We start from the raw sequence: 18,360 nt of genomic DNA on the forward strand, positions 1-18,360 counted from the left end.
CATAGTATCTTGCAATTAAAAGGAAGGGGGTGGGGAGAACAGCTAAATAAAAATGCTTAGACCTTAAGAAACAAAACCCAGAACATGTAACTTTGTCTTTTACAGAAGTCAATTAGTAAATTTAATACTTATACTGCCAAAATGGGTGATCTGCAATATTGTAGTAGAGATAATATTGGCAAACAACACATTCAGTAGACAGGCAGAAAGTCATTACTCATAAGAGCAAGCCTATTCACATAAATAACTAAACATACGAGGCTATTTGTTAATTTAAGGTTTACAGAATGAAGTCCTAAAATATGCCAGGTCTATTTCTTTTTAATTCAGACTTGTGTAAGTAAAAGTAGATCTGGACTCAAAAAGTAGATGCTGGACATTCTTCAGATGAACTTAAATTTTCATTAATCAGGCAAATACTACAATAAAAGGAATTAAAAAAAAGTTCATTTTTTTTCTTTAACAACAGCTAAGAGTTTCTACTTAATATGTTAAATACAGCATTTCTGTAATTAAACAAGTATAGAAATGAGAAAATTCTTCAGATAAAGAGAACTGTAACATTTGGAGCATCTGTCTCATAATCCTGCACACACTTGACTGGAAAAGCAGAATACTGGGACAAGTTTGTTTTGTTTTGTTTAACTCAGAAGCCAAGGACAACATAAGTAGGAACACTTCTATTTCTCAGTTCTGCTTCAAAATATGTTCAAGTCTGAAAAGACCACCTAAAGGTGAGAAACGGTTCATCATTCATACTAGCTTCATTTCCCACCTTTCTCAAGCAGAAAATTTCATTGTTTTAAGATATGTGAGATGTGACCACTAAATTAATTTAATCGAAGTCAAATGTCTTGAACTGCAGCCCAGTACCTAAAAGAGCAGTGATTTATCTATTAGACCTACTAATAGACCACACCTAACTTTGATCCCCTTGGTTTTAGTCTATTTTTAGCTCAATATTTGAATTTTTTTTATGAAAATAAACCAAAACTGCACTAGGAGAGAAGGGAATCACTAGGAACAGCAGTATTCACTTTTAGCCTACAGGTGGATTATAATAAAATGGCCTCAGAATGAATGCCTTCAATTTTTCAATATCCAACTGATTAAATTAATATTTAAAATTCATCCATTTCAAAGTCTATATAATACATCAATATGCTAAAGTAGAGCTTTGTCTCTTGGGGCTCCCTAAGGACCTCAGGAATTTATGTAAAATTTTAAATAAATATTTCTGACTAATCCTAGAGAAAGTATTTTCTTTGGAAAATGAAACCTCTCATCCTTTAAAATAGTTTTTTTTGGGGGGTGATGACATTTACAAATCTACTGAAATATGTTTTCTGCAGCATAATCAGTGATTGATGCCTGAGCCTACTTCAATTAGTTCTTCAGCCAAGGTTACCTCCATTGCAGTCATACTAGCCATACGTCGATGGAAACATCATCTGAGATAACAATTATAACCACATGACTTTTAAACTTAGAGGTGGTAAAGAACTCTGTACCTGACCAAGCGAAAATCCAACATGCTGAAATTAGCAATCCATAAATCAACACTTTGGCTAAAACACACCAAAACTATTTTTTCACCAGATATTCAAAATGGTAAAGGGTGCTATTTCTAGAAACTTCCTTTTCTATCAGTAAGTTTATGTATTTAGCACATTTCTAAAACAGAAAAAAACTGTTGTCAGACGAAAACTTTTGGTGCCAAAAATGTTATCAATATTTTTTAAATGTGTATTTCATAAATATATGCATATATCATTCCAACAAACAGAAGCATATCACCTCTGGAAAGCCAAATTTTGAAGGCTCCTGCAGCACCACATGGCAAAGAACATATTATTATTATTATCATAATTATTATTATTAGTTTTGTTGATTTCTTCAATATTCTGCCATTTTACTGGGGCAAAACTCCTATAAGCAGATCTTTCACCAAAGTAAATTGTCAGGGCTAGGATAGTAAGACATTTTTTTGCCAGGCATGATTCTGAACCTGTCATGTCAAGCTGACAGGAATTTACTGCAATCAGGGAAAGGAATGAAGTTTGTAGGGAATGACTTGTAACAAAATTTAATGTGGTGTAACAACAGCTGATGTTCAAAAGAATGCCTAACAGGCAATGGAGAGGAGAAAGACAGTGGCAGGTACTCCATCTACCTTTCAGCTGTCAATCTGCCCTCACTTCTGTGCCTTCCCTGTGTCAAGACATTTTCCTTGGAGAACAGCAATTGCAAAGGAGCTCCTAAGTGTTCACAGTAGCAGTAACCAGGCTTACACTGCAGTTGCAACCAGTCACCAGAGCATATACACTGCTAGGTCTCAGCCATTCAAGACAGCAAAGCATTTTCAGCTTAAAATAGCTTTATATTCAAAATGGCTTTCACAATGTTCACATTTCAGGATTTTTTTTTAAATTAACAATATAAATGTGATAAGAATATCAGAACAGCTCAGGTTTTGTGGCTTGTAATCATGGTATTCATTAAAAAAGAAAAAAACTTTCTGCTACTATAAATTTTGTATGCAGTAGAAAGTTTTGTTTCAGAACCTTTTTACTGGAAAGGAGTTTTAAAACTAAAAAAGAAGTAATAGTGGAACAACAGTCCAATGATGACCTTATTTGTATTTTGACTGATATTGCTGGGGAGTTTACCTTTGTGCTTGTTTCCCTGATACAGGCACCTACTGTTTTAAATCAATTCCTGTCTCCATTTTTTCCTCTCTCAACACACCACATGCACCCTCAGCTCCTGTGCCAGTGACCCACAGATGAACTGCAGCATTTCAGCAAAACTCTTTTCTTGTTTACTTTGTTTATTTTTTAACATCCCATAACCACAACAATAATTTTTCACTTGCCAAATCCCTTACAAACGGACTCGATAAACTACCTACAAATCAGGTATGAAAGGATCTTATGTATACCAGTTATAAAAGCTTTGTCAGATCTCCCCACAAAACACTATTCCTCTCTTTTTTAAAACAACATATTTCCTCCGTTGTACTTGGATATTGCTATAATAGTATATTAAAAATAATAAAGCAGAATTACTGACAATAATTGAAGCAATTCCAAGAGCAGTTCAATAAATAAGGCAGGCTAAAAGCTTCATGCTTAGAAATGGTTTCCATACATTACTGATTAAAACGTGCTGGAAGTGAAATCTTCATATACAATGAGAACTAGTTGGTTTTTTTTTTCTATAACAGTAGTTCTTAGATAAAGATGTTTCCTTTGTGACAGCAATCTCTATCCTAAAGGAAAAGAACTTTATGCAATATCGCTTTCGGCATGTAAGCACCTCTGTTTGCGGTCTCAAGAGTTTGTCAGCACCAAGGGAAATCTTTATTGCCTGGTACCTGCACCACTTCAATGTAGTTTTTGTTTAAATAATGAGAAAAAATCGTGACATGAAATCCAAGGGAAACTTTACATCTTGTGTAACAACTCCTCCTGTCACCACTACAACATGAATCTTTACTTAACTCCGTTTCAACATGAATGTTAGGAAGGAATGTCAACCGAGTAGAGCAGGCAATGTTACAGTCCTGTGTGTGTTTTATTTTTTTTCTTTGAGTACAAGAAAAGCTGTTTGTAGCACAGCACTACTTTCAATATCATAGTGTTACTGATCTGCAGGACAGGAGAGGGTACATTCATCCCTGGAGCATCACTAAGGAGCACTCTGAACTTAACTTTGGGGTTTCCGTTAGACTAGTTGGTAGTAAAACGCATATTACTATTGATTTCCTCATCAAAATCAAGCTAATATTTTTATTCCTGGCATAGAAATCTATATTTCAGACAGTCTGGTGGGGAAATTTAAAAATAAGACCTTAATTACATTCCCCAGTAGAGCTGCTGTGTTAATTCAGGATGACACACCCATGTATTTATACAGATGGCCCTGGTGATCAAACCTGTCATGTGAAATCTCTACAGGGAAGCTGGGGAAAGGCAGAACTCCAAGGGTATGTGCTCATCTGCCAGTTTCACACTTTGAAATCCTCAGCAAACCCTGATTTATACACCGCCAACTGTTTTCCTATCTTATTAGGCAGTTTTCTACTCCAGTAAGCATGTAAAATGGATGTGGCCAAATTTCCACACTGAGGAGAGAAAAAACAATATTTATAGTTTAGAAATAAAACAAGCAAGAGGAATCAGGCCTGTTGGGATCATAAAGAGTTTCATAGGGGGTGAATTTCTGATAAATCTGGATTGTAGGAATGGGAGGTGAAAGCCTAGTTTTAATGGATAGTCCAGTTTAGGGCATATTTATATAACAAACACAGACTTAGGAAATGTGTTTATAATAAATTATCTTGGAGGCAGGCTGTTGTCACATTGCATTGTTTAATGCCTCAGCAAGGAGGTAAGGTTTGAATCAAATTGGCATCTTACGTGAATATTTCAGTTAACACTTTCTGATTAACATCCACAATAAGTGGATGCAACTTTTTTTTTTTTTTCTTTAAAAATCCAATTAAGCCTTGTGGGAAAGATAAGCACAGATAGGAAGTTTCAACCAATTTGTCCACTATAAATGAGGGAAAACCTACACTAACTGCTTGTTTTAATTGCAGCATTACAAATAGCAGAGCATGAAGAAAGTAATTATTTCAGTCATATATCAAGTTAAGCATTTTAAACAACTTCAGGAAGAAAAATTGCTATACAGTTTCAGTATTTTTCAGCAGCTTGACAAAAACATGCTGGCAATTGTGGGGAAAAAAACAGAATGTAATAAATCAGTACAGCAGTCCTGAAAACAACTAAAATATAGCAAAGCGTAGCTCTTCACCTTCCTCTTTAAATAGATCAAAACATAGTCACCAGCCTAAACTTTGTGTTTTTGACAAAGAAGGGTCTTCAAATGATCTGTTGGCTTTGAAACCACAACTAATTTAAATAGCTTCTCAATGAGTACAAGCTATGAGAAAAACTCAGGAGTATTACACATAATATGTTTGGTGTTTTTTTTAGAGAGAGCAGTATCCCTAACTTGTCTCCACATCAATGTTGCATCCTTCATTATATTCACTTTATCTGGTAAATGAGTTGCCTAGATCCTTTTGCAGGATGCAGAATGTACTGAAATGTGTTGCATCTCTAAATAGCTTATTTCACTTTTATCTTCATAATTCTCCAGAGACTTAATAGACACAAGTCGCTAAATAAAACTCTTGAAGTACAACTTTTAGTTTTAGGGTTTCTGCAGGCAGATTAGCAATAGTCAGGCCCACTGCTGCTGAAGTAAACATTTCACAGCTGTCTTGTGCAAGAAGAGGTTTTGGTGCAAGGACCAGAAGCCAACGCTCAAACTCAAGGACTTAACTATTAAGATGAAAAGTGAAGTTCCTGCTTATGTTCTTGTCCCATAAACTTTTCATTTCTGGCCTCACCAGTGACCCAGCTTCAACAGAGAAAGGGAAGGGTTCCTCTGCTTGGATTGTTGCCTGTCAAATGCAAATCACCAATATAAGCCAATTATCTTGGAGCAGCTGCTTTTTGAATGAAAAAGATCATGGCTTCTGTGCTGCATGTTGAACTTAGACCTACTGGGTGCAGAGCTCTGCTTAGTTCATTTAAATTACTTACATATTTTTAAAGACCCTCTCAATTGTGCAATTCAGTTGAAAGAGAAGCTAGCTGAGAATAAAATACTTAATTCACCATGTCAAGGCACTTCTGGGTAGTTGCCTAAAAGCGTGAAGAAGCACTTAGTGTTAAAATAGGAGTCTCATTTTGGGGCTACCAAGATGTAAATTCAACACTCATAACCATCACTGAGGTTCTAGGTGCCAAGGAAGGAACTCCAAACCTCATCCCACTTTTTTTTTCCTGATAAACCCATGCTCAAGTGCAGCCTACACTTAGCAGGACAGGAACAGCGTGGTCTCTTATGAATGTTTTATTTTCTCTCTCTTGTTATTTTTATTTAAAACAAAAAGAAGAGTTATACGCTTTATAAATCAAGAAAGGTAATATTTTTTTCCCCTCGTGGAGCGAGTGAAAAATGGAAAAGCAGAACACATTTTGCAGTTATTGCTAGTATTTCTACTTAGTGATATTGTTAGCTTTGCTCTTCTCCATGTTCTGGCAAGTGTGATGGTGGCAGGACTTCCATCCTGCGGGTTGCTCAGAAAATTTTGTAAGCCATTGTGGCAGGCAGGCTGGATTGAAGCAGTGAGGTCTCTTAGTTTCTTGGAACCATGTTTGAGTTATATTATCTACATTGTGTATATATCCTGTCTGGACCTACAAATACACTGTCTGCATTAAAGAAAGTATTTTTATCTCCCTGGTGTTTACTGATTTATTTGTTCTCCTCTCTACAGTAAACACTTGAGAGTTTGTGGCAGGCAAACAATAAATTTCTGAATTATAAAAGCATCAGCTATCAGGAATGGGAGCAGAACTTTATTTTGTAAACCAAAATTTTGTTCTTTATGCAAATCAGCAACTAGTTCATTCCCTATTGGTTTTAGAATAATTTCTTGGATTTTTGTAGCAGTGAGAAAATCCAGTTTCTAAAAGCCAGTAAACTGTCAGATGACATGACTTGTCTCTAGGAATTCCACTTAAATCATCTGTGTCACTGAAAGTAGTCAGACACAATCTGGAACATCAGACTAGGAGAATGGCTGTAATCACCTGTAATTACAGTTATCTTTTTGATGACTTTTAGCAAAAGTCTTGTGAATGTTAAGTTTTTGATCCCTTGTAACCTGACTAGGGCAGATGTGTGTTTTTCTAATTTGGATGGGCACATCAGACAGATTGATGTCTATTTTTTGCTATAGTGGCTTAATTGAAGAAAATAAGTTTGTTCTTTCATTACATGAACCAATGTACTAGAATACAGAAAATGAAAGGTTTTCTTGGCATATGCTACTTGAATGCAAAATGAGTTTCCAGCAGCAAATTCAAGAGACTGCAATTTCACAGTTATACCCAACACATTGGATTATTATTGAATTTACCTTTTACTGGTGACACTTTATTAAAAACAAAACAAAACAAAAAAAACCCCAACAAAACAAAACAAAACCCAAACAAACCATGTTTCTCATCTTGGCCAGGAAATTATATCAGTCCACCATACTCTGTTTCCACTGTGATCCATTTAACACTATTTGTATACCACCATTTGGCAAAAACTTCTGCACGTTAAATTTGACTCATTACTTATTGACCTTATAGGAACTATTCACATTACTTTCAATTAAGCATAAATATATATCTTTGTAAACAAGGCCTCAAGATTTTTTTACTTCCCAGCACCACATCTCCATTTTTCATTCCCAAACCAGTGAAGATTTTAGCTCATTACCAAAATTTTTTTTTCCAACTCCACAAAACAGCCACAAAAACAAAACTATCTTCTTCCCACTGCAAACACTGAAAAGCATTATAGTCAAATAAGTTTTATTAAAATGCTTTTTAAATTCAAAGTCTCATTTCTTGATCAAATTTACCTTTAAATTTTAAGAAACAGATTACTAAATCACTTCTAAATTACTAAACTACTGAAAGCATTTGAAATGCACCTTGTTACACTTATTTGCTCCTGCATTCCTTTCATGCTTATTTAAATAAGGCTACAGCACACAATGGGGAAAAGGAAGGTCCAAGAAAATGGAAAAATTAAATCTGCAAAGAAATAGAGGACCAATCTCAACTGTTAGATCCTGGGAATTAATAACCAAATATTTTATCTATTGTCTCATGCTGTCACTTATTTATCACATTGACCTAAGGACACACATGCCCTCTAGAATTTCAAGAACAGATTTTGCTATTGGTAAGGTGACCACAGGTGTACTGCTCCTTAAAAGAAATATGTACATTTTTATACATTTTACTTAATTTTACTTGGTTCTTCAATCTGCCTGTTTAACTTCCTTCTTGACCCTATGCTTATATTTGGAAAAAAAAAAAACAAAACAAAACAAAACATAGAACATGTTCTCTCGATCTAGCCATCTTCCTAGGCCATCTTTCAATTCCCCGTACAAGCTGATTGATGTCAGGATTGGGCCACAACAGCTCATCTGTATTCGGGAAGCCCAGATGGGCTGTCCATGGCTTCCTGCCAGGAACGGAATTCCTTTCCATGAAAGCGTGAAGCTTCCACAATTTTTCTCTCTTTCAAAGTTTTTCGTTAAAGAAAACTGACCAGAAATCAAACGAAAAGAAAGTCATAGGCAGAAACTTAGACCAGTACACACTGCACGTAAGTGCAAAATATTTTCTGACAAACACAGTATACTTGCACACCAAGTTACAGTTTTACCAAATTGGTATTTTCTGACAAAAACTGATGTATTTTGGCCTATATCTGCAGCAATTTCACATCTCTTTTTCCAACCTGCATGAGGTGTTGCCAAAATTTTTCCCATTCCTTGCGTGTTTTCACCCACGTTACTCCTGGTTAATAGTAGTGGCTCACCTTTTTCTGCTCCAGAGTTTGAGGAGGTAGAAAGACTTAAAGAAGGAAAAAAAAGATGCCTTAAGAAACCTGACTTTTGTGAGTATGGTAAAGGGCAGATTACATTCTTCACTTAAATTAGAAAATTAAACAGAAACTAATGCATGTCAAAGATCAAACAGGCAAGGAATAATCTGCTTCTGCACTTACTACCATCAGGGACTGATTCAGTTGATACTTTCCAAATACAATTTGACATCTCATAAAAATTACAGCTAAACCAACAGAAACTAATTTCTGTTTTTCACAGGTGTCTATCAGGTTATAAACACACCTAACTTATTGGTTGTAATAAATGCATAATGGAAGGATATAGTTTAATATAAACCATAGACCTTCCGAATCACCTGTAAAAATAAACTGAAATGGAGTATTTCTGTCTGTCAGTAACAGTCCTGAAACATTTTGTGGCTTTTGAAAAATTAGATTTTTAGTGCTCTTTGAACAAAGTATTTTTTTTTCACTCCCCTTATGATCTAGATGAGAATAGTTGAGTCATGGAAACATTTCTCCCAGACCATTTAAGAGCAGATATACTAACTCAATTCCATTGACCTAAATAGAATTTAATAGCACCAAAGGTTGTTTTCTCTTCTTTTATTGAGAACCTATCTTTACGCACCATTACAGTAAAGTGTCTTCTTCAGTTGTTTTTGGATTGGGTATTTTTGGTTTTTGTTTTTAGTGTGGGGTTGGGGTTTTTTTTGGTTTTTTGTTTGCTTGTTTGTTTCATTTTTCATTTAAATAAACTATTATGGGTTTATTTCAATACCTTGGTGCTACACAGAGATTTTTTAAAAAATATTTGGAAGATTTCTTATATAATTTCAGATTGCCATGTACACAGTGCAATAATGCACAGGAGTGAAAAGAACGTGGTCGTCAGACAGCAAAAATTCTTGTAATGGGAGAATACAGTAAAATGCAATGTGCAAGTGAAGTAGCAAAGTCATGCTTTCAATCTAGCCCACCCAACCTTTCTTTATTAATTATATAAATGCCTTCCCTGTATCAATAGCCCATTCTGATTTTAGTAATAATAAAAGGTCTGCAATATTAAAATAACGGCATGGTGTAATCTTCATATAAAATTTATTAAAATGCTGTACTCTTTTATATAAAAAAGACCAAAAGCTAATGCATACCAAGTATGCAGGAAATACGTCTCAGTGAGATAGAATGAGTGGGTACTTTTCATCTTGATGATTTGGTATACTGTCTTCTCAAGAATATATGAGCCACTTGCGTTAAAATAAAATAAAATAAAAAAAAAAAATAAAATAGATCTGCTGGTAGGAAAACTGGACAAAAAATGATGTAACAAATCTTGAAGAAGGTCAAAGTTGAAACACAAGAAACTTCCCTCAGCATTGTTTGAAACAACACTGGACACATTCAAATTTAAAGTACAGGCAAATATCAGGCATCATACTTTGGCTATAAACTTTTGTCCTAGGCTGAAACATGGCATAGAAGGGTTCAGCACTGCATGATCGTTCTCTTGTAATTACTGATTTAAATTTCAATTACCCCCAAACCAAAATATCTTCCCTCAGAAACTCTGATATACTTTTATTCTTTCCTATTACTTACATATCATAGTTTTTTTCTTGTGTAAAATAGTAAGTTGTGCATAAACTTTATAAAGCTTTCCAGTGCTATAAAAAAAAATAAATTGCCTATTAAAGAAAAGAGATCTGTATCTTCCTAGATTTTCTTTCTGAAGGAGACTGATGTACAATCAAAAGTCGTGAAGTTACAAATTCCAAACATACTTGACTAGTCAATATGGGGCCAAATCTTGTCTATAAGAAACATCAACACTGACTAAAAACAATAGAAATCTGTGGACAAACTTAACTTTTCTTATCAAACGCTCCTGCATTTTAGAAGCAAACCATTACATCTTGCATGGGCAGAATAGAAATAATAAAGTGTATCTCCACTAGACCCCTAATAACGTTTACTGTCACCCTGTAACAGCACCCACGATGGGCTCCCAGAGGACACCAGAGCTGCTGGGGGATGATGAATCTCAGTAGCAGTCACTGAGACAGGATGCTGTTTTATATATAACCCCAGGCCTGCAGACCAAAACAAACCTCGTATGTTGGGAAACTGCTGGAAACTGAGACGTACGAAAAGGATTTTAATTTTATTATAATCTGTTTAAGATAATTATAACTGTTAACATTCAGCAAAAAGACCGAGAAAAAAAACAACAAACCACAACATTAGAGATGCCACAGTTTTAAACAGTTAAATTCTAATAGTTATTGCAAAAACCCCCAACAGTATAATGGTGATGTGTCATATTCATTTCACAAAAAATATTGGCTAATCTAAATGTGCATGGCTGCAATAGCTGCTACCATTTCCCTTCCTTTCCCTGCTCTTTTCTGTTATGCTCTTGCCCTTGAGAGCAGGAAATCTGCTAATACGTGGTGTAACTCTATTTCTATTTTGACATAATTTTTTACCTTAAAACATAACTTCAACGCATTTCAACTAATTTCAGCTGCACTACAAAATCAACAATATCAACATTAAGAATTACTTCCCTTAGAAACAAAGATCTATGATTGGATCAACTGGATCAGTACAAAAGATCTATTTTTTTCTACTGGCACAATAATTTCATAGTAAGGAGTGCTTATCTTTTCATTGGGAATGAAATTCATTTTTGTTTAGACTAGTGTCTAAACTTGGCACATTGCACATACACTATGGAAATTCCTTTTAAGTCCTATGAAGGATTTAGCACTTTAGAGGCAACTCATAAGCCTCTGAAATTCACTTTAGAAACTTTAGACACACAATGTGGCACGAGTGCTGAGGCTCATTGAGTTACTGCTCCACAGTAGAATGTTGGAAACCTCTCAGCCAAGGAAGAAATGGCTTCAGACAGCAGAGAAGACATAAGTGAGGCATATTATATTTTTCTTAATGGCAAGACACAGTTGGGGAACCTGAGGCATAGTCAAAGAAACTTTGCTACCATACGATACCATTTGGTATAATTTCAAAGTGTTCAGATTTTTTCAAAACATTTTGACAAGCTTAATTGTGTATTTCTTGAGTTTATGCCAGTTCTGGTGATGTGTCACACTTTAAGCCTTTTTTAGTCACATGGTGTTGCAGAGCATCAGACGTGTATTAATGATTTTAGAAATGTGCCCAACCAATGTGAAATTTCAACAACAGAAGTTTGCTATTGGGTTAGTCTAAGTAGCTTCATTCCTCTTTTTCTTTTTTCTTTTTTTTTTTTTTTTTTCCTTAAAGAACCACACAGGAAAGAGAAAAAGAAAACAAAACCTGTAATGGAAGCAATGCAATCACCTAAAATGGAAGATAAAGAAAATAAAATTGCCTTCCAAAAGGATTGTCCTATAGATCGCATAATGTAACTACAGAGGGAAAAAGGCACCTGTATAGTCAGAATAATCAGAATAAAGTGTTGTAATTAGCCCACAGCCCACTAGGGGCTACTGAGAAATATGCTACTGACACATAACATGGGATACTTTAAACACCTCTACTGTAGTGCAAGGGAGAAGGCAGAAGGGCATTCAACTACCTGAGAAGTGTGAGAAACTGCTTACTAATTACAGTGGGTTATTAACTGTATATGTAACTAAACTAGATATGGTCTAAGCACTCACAAAACAAACAAACAGGTGCAGTCATAAACAAATAGCCATCAGATAATCAAAGAACATTTTTTGGCTGATAATTATTTGCACTAAAAAGGGAACAATATCTGATTTCAGTTGCAACTCTAAATGATCTTTAAGAAGCACTGGGTTTTGGATATTTTCCCCTAAAATATTTATCTTAGAAATGAAATCAGTTTCAGTATCTGCCAAAAATGTTTAATAAGCTGCAAGATAGGAAAATATTGTATTAAAATAGCAAAAAGTTTTGATTCCTTACAGTTACTTTTTTTTTTTAATCTAATTGGGACCAACTGGCCTCATTGCTTCTTATAAACTTAGCAATATATATTCAGAAAAAGGAATAAAAATGAACAGATGTTTCTCCTTAAAGAAGTCAGACAAAGATTTTTCTTACACAATAAATCAGCTGCTAGTGGATTTCCAGGACACTGTTCAGGCTAACTGTTTAGGTATGGCTTAAAAACCTGGTTTACCTCTGTATGTATCCAAAACTGGTAAAGCAGATTAAACTGTAGATGAACAGCAAACACTGAAGGGGGAATGAAAAGAGCCATTGGCAAGTTGAAAATCTGAAAAATGAGAAAGAAAATATACATTAGATATTCTATACTTGTGATGATATAACAAAGCACTATCTCAGGAGCTCAAAGTATTGCACAAGATAATTGCTTCTTCTAATACCTCCATACAGAACAGATATTGATTATTATGTTACTACTAGATGTGCTGTAGCAAATGAGACATAAATTGATGCAAAAGTAATTTCCAGAAAGTCATACTAAGCAAGTAGAAAAATAAAGAAAAATCAGAAAATCCTGTGATTAGATGTTTATTCTGTGTACTATACGGAGTAGACAGCAACATATCCTTGACACGAAGGGTTCACTTATATGGGAGAATTACCATAGAGTAAGCAAGGTGTAAATCGATAACACTATAGCTTTTCCATGTGAACTCCCTACGTGAGCACCTTAAGGGCAAGGCAGTTTACTTGGCTTTCAAAGTTAATTACAAATTCTCACCCTGACTTTCTCACAGCATCTCCCTTGAAGCCTCGATACATTGCCAAGTTCTAAAGATGCACTACCATGAAAACAGTTTCAAAAAACTGCTTGCTTAGAAAAGATGCTGGTAACTTACCTACAGGGTAAAGTCCCAGGAATTTCACCATTAATTGCTTAACTAGCTGAGCAATAGAAAAAGACTTTCAAGACCTTCACGTTTTAAAAGTCAGTCTGCTTTCTTCAGAAAAAAGGAATTTTTTTTCTCCTACCTGACATTGTGTTATACCAGCTTCATTAAGAAGTTAATCCTTTCATAAAATAGAGATATTTTTTTCTAAACCACACAGTAGCAGAGGTATCTTCGAAACTTTAAATCTCTTTAGCACTCAGGGAAAATCTGGATAGCAGATAATAGCTCCCTGTGAAACAAAGCAAAATTAACAAAATCTGTTTTCCAATTCCTATTGTCCTGCTCATGCAAACCAATTCTCTGAACACCAGAAAGAGCAATCTCATAGCCATGGCAGGTCTCCTGAACCAGGAATCCCTTTAGCGTAGGTCTGCTCCCAGCAGTTAATGGCTCAGTCACTGCCAAGAGGCCTGCCCAACAGGTAAGATGTCACCCCGGGGCTGAGAAAGCACTGCACCCCTGTCCCCACAATGCGATTGATGCTCTTGAGAAAGTCACCACAGCCATATACCCCGGTCACAAGCCAGTGGAGGAGTAAGGCCCTGCAATCCCAGCACAGTCTGCTGGTTTCAACCGGAAAGTGACTGAAGAACTAGAAGGAAACCCTTAAGTCCCTGCAGTATCACCTGGTAGGGCTGGGACAGCAGCAACTGCAAAAACTACATTCAAAGGCTTCATGGATCACAGCTGCTCCAGAAAATACACATGGGGCATTTCTGGTTGAATATCTTGAAAGTTCTTTTCCAAGAAATAAAGACATTAAAAGGTGGTAGAAGGATTATGCTGAGCTTAGAGGAAATAATGTAAACAGCTATTTTCTTTTAATCAACCTGATTCTCAAAGGCTGAGGTGTTCACATAACATCTATAAAACAAAAAAGAAAGCAAAATATATTTTGAAGGTGAAATTTGCACATTCAGTCCCTAAGAATCACTCTAGTCTAAGTGAACTCACAAAAATTCATAGGAACTCTTACCCAAGGTGGGAGCCAGTAAATGACACTGAGGGGATGTAGCATTCAGGCATGAAGTTCTGGAGTAGAAGTGGGCAAGAGACTTCTTTAAGAATTAAAAGCACAGTCCAGACTGCCGTGTGCAGAAGACTACTAAACAGAAGAGCAACTTTCAAACCCACAATTCTCCATGCTCTAGAACAGAAATGTAGTGCAAGCCTCCCAGACTTTACAAGAAACGCCCTAAACACTAGCATGGAGTCAACCTCTTTTCCGAGTTCCTTCTTCCACCTTCTGCTAACCTGGACCCCCTTACTATTTAATTATTGAAAGTAGGCGAGCTACGAGAGAGAGAGACAGAGAGACAGAGACACTTGTGCCACAACAGCCATAAGGCTGGCATGGATTTTCTCAGAGGTTATCTTAAAAAGATGGCAACAAAGGAGTAGGGGACACAGCCACATTTAAGTAAAGGTACTGCAGTTTTTTCTTATTATTGATTGTACCTGTCTAATGGCACGATAAGAGGCAGGAAATTTTTTAAAAGGAATTGAGAAGTTGATTAAAAAAAAAAAAGTATGGTTTTCAGATTATTCATGGAAGTGGTTGCAGGACTGAAAGCAGGTTTAAAAATTATATGCTTTTTCCCTAAATGTATCAGAGGTGATTTGGTGGCATTTACATATGACTCTGAGAGGAAGAAAGGATCATCTTCATATTTATTTTCTAACCTACTTCTCACAATGAGTACTAGGATTTCCCTTCTAAGTGGCGAGATGAGGGAAGTTTTATATAAATCTACAGGTAAATTTGAGACTGACAATGGAGAATGCTTTCCTAACTGCCTCTGTTTCCTTGCAATGGGAGCTTTGTTTTGTACAAAAAGGATTTCAAAGATCATTTACAGAAGTAGAACCCATGGAGAGGAATGAAAACCTCTCCCAAACAAAAGATTTGGTTTCTCCTATTTGTGGTTCCACTGAAACAACAAGAGAAATGTCGGGGGTGGGGGTGTATAAATTACTAAATAGTTTTTCACTGGAAATGCCAATTCGCCAAATCAAAACATTTCATGGGAATGTACCAGCTTCCACTAATCTGTAGAAGAAAAGTTTTCCTGGCTCCAAGATGGAATTTCTGGCTAAAACTGCTGAAAAACGTTTATCACACTCACAGATCTTTTCCCACTTGTGGATTCAGCAACAGAGATTGAGAGCGCACCACAATAACTGATAACCTGATGGGAAAGGCGCTCAGTGAGGGCATGGAGAGGGCTTCCTACCTGGGGCTGTTGCACCACAGCTGCGTGCCTGCAGCTTAAGGCATTGCCCCCTGCACGCTCTCCGACTTCCTCCCTCTCATTTGTAAGTAAAAACTTCTAAACACTTCCACTACAGACAGGGAAAAAAATCTGAAACTCCTGAGGTTTAGCAGGAGGGATGAGTTTCCTGCACTGAGCCCCTCCATCTCCGCACTGGGTCTCCGGGGCCACCTGCCGATGTGGCCCATGGAGGGGCTGCAGGGCAGCTGCCAGCAGCTAGTTCAGGTGGCCTACACTTCTGTGAATATTCTGCAGGAGTTAGAGGTAAGGATTAAAACCAAAACCCTTGCCTTACAGATCTCAGACATGCCAGACTCCTCAGTAGAAAAGAAGTTAACTTTGTGCTGTAAAGAACAGCATTAGCTATTCCCTTTCCAGATTTATATATAGATGTTTCCACTGCTTCTAAACCAACAAGGCAGAATTCAATGCTTTATCTAAATGTATAGTCTAAAGCTATCAAATTATTATGGATCTAATACTTGCAATAAAATCTTGCCCTTGGAGGAATGTTGAGAACTGATACTCAAAGAATTAAATCATAACTTTTCAAGGTGTATGTGCAACTCTTTCCTTTAACAATTACACAAAATTCAACTGTTTCATCAGTATGTATTAATGTAGCATTAACTTGATGATTTCTTCTTAAAAATGCATATACATTTTTTTCTACCACACTTTTTTCCCACAAAATGCACTCCAAACCACCTCTCAGTCTCAACAGCAGGTCTGCTTCTCTATGGCCCCTCCACTGGAGCAACAAGCACTTGGTGTGTGCAAACAACATGAAGCAATACGCATTTGGTTCCAAGTTCAGAACATCTCACATCACTGATTGTATTTCAAACATGTTTTTCCTCTTCTCTTTCATTTCACATCTTTTCAATCAGCTTGAGCACAACCCACACAGATTAATATGCTGATTTATTTATCTTACAACGTTTAACTTAAAACACATACAGAGCTGGCAGCAGAACAGTCCCACAATCCCACACCATCCACCACAACTTTCTCACAGCCTCCACAAAACTGGATGTCAAACTGCATTCAACAGCACACATTCAGCAACATCAGCTCACTCTCAAAGATTAACTAAAGGCTTCACTGAGTTTCAGCTTCGAGGCAGATGCATCCATGGGGTTTTGGACAAGTATGGCAGTTCAAAAAAATAGCAGGGCTACAAAAATTAGCAAGAATTGTGTTCATGCACAGTAAGGCTTTGGAGAAATAAAACTGGCATATTTCTCAAAAGTTCTGGTGGAAGGGAAACCAATATTTAAATTAATCAAATGTTTCAGCTAATACCATATATCAGGTGAAAAAAAACCACTGCACACAGAAGTATCACAGATTCCTTGGTTTGTTTCCCTTTGCTCAAAGCAAATAAATTTTGAATGTACATGTATTATTTGCTGAGTGATACCAGTGTGGTCCTGAGGATGGTCTTCAGAATCTAAGGCAGCAGAGACATATTGGCCTGCCTAAATATTTTATGCTCTCTGAAGTATCATCCTCAAACCCACACAGGCAGGCAAAGTGCTCATGCACGCACCCATATGTACACACAGGCTTTTTGTCTTTTTTGAATTATTGTTTTTGTTAAGCATTTGCACATATGGTCCCAAGGGTCTATGTACAAAGGTTAAATCTTTAACATGGCAGTATTTACATAGGAAGCAGAGTTGTGACAGAGATGCATCCCTTCCGCTATTGTTCATTACGGTCATTTACATTTGAGGCAGTCTACTAACATCAGATGATTCTTTTCTGAATAAAAAAATAACAAGAATTTACACAGAAGACTTTAAGAAACAAATGTAAGAAGCAGTATCTGTTTCACAATTTGCAGAGGAACTAGTCATTTTTTTGGAACCTAGCGCTGTAACTCATTTATTGTCATCAGCTTCAAACAGCTATGAACAACAGGCTAAGTCCACGCTCAGTTATGTGAGCATAAATCTAGACTAACTTTACCAAAATTAATGGAGTTACACTGGATTTGCATGTGTGAGCACACAGTCTTGGCTTTGAGTCATTTATAGTTTAGCGGTAGAGACTGCCAAAGGACTGTGGGTTTCCTCCACCACCAGTATTATACCTCACTGGAGAAAAGCATTTATATGTTTTATATATACAAAAATGCATTGAATATTGGTTTTGAACTCTAACTCTGAAAATTAAAATTTTGAAGTTATTATTCTTTTTTGAAAAAAACAAAGACCAACAAAACAACAAAAAAAAACCAAACAAACTAAAACCCGAGTTTAAAAAAAAAAAAAAAAAAAAGAGTTAAAATAGAACACGAGAGCACAACTGAGGAATCCGCAGTTATCCTGGGCCCAACTGAACGCTAAATAGTATGTTACATTTATGAATGTGTTTAGAAATATACATTTTTAAATCTCTAAATGAGTACTACACTTATACTGCATATGTACACAGCTCACCATTTAATATAAATGATATCTGAAATAACATTAGGTAAAAGAAGTGGGATACTGTCCTTACTAACTGCAGTACTAAAACATGGCATGAATGAGCAGAGACAAATAAATACATCTGCACGTCCAAAGCAATCTTTAGCAATGATTTCTTTCTCTGCATCTTTCAGTTACACCGACTAGAGTAGTTATGTTATATTCTGATCTTTTCCAGTACTTATGTATGAATAACCAAATGAAAAAAGTATCCATTTTGCTCAAAAA

General features: G+C 36.1%; 1 protein-coding gene across 1 annotated transcript in view; it reads right to left on the reverse strand.

Annotated features, from left to right (window-relative positions):
• Positions 1-18,360, reverse strand: part of AGMO (alkylglycerol monooxygenase) — a 192,023-nt gene that overhangs the window by 96,365 nt on the left and 77,298 nt on the right. The window contains exon 5 of the mRNA XM_055709039.1: positions 12,662-12,757. Within this exon, the coding sequence (XP_055565014.1) occupies positions 12,662-12,757 (96 nt within the window). The remainder of the gene's footprint in view (positions 1-12,661; positions 12,758-18,360) is intronic.

This window comes from Falco cherrug, chromosome 4, assembly GCF_023634085.1.
Source record: "Falco cherrug isolate bFalChe1 chromosome 4, bFalChe1.pri, whole genome shotgun sequence".
Taxonomy (NCBI): domain Eukaryota; kingdom Metazoa; phylum Chordata; class Aves; order Falconiformes; family Falconidae; genus Falco; species Falco cherrug.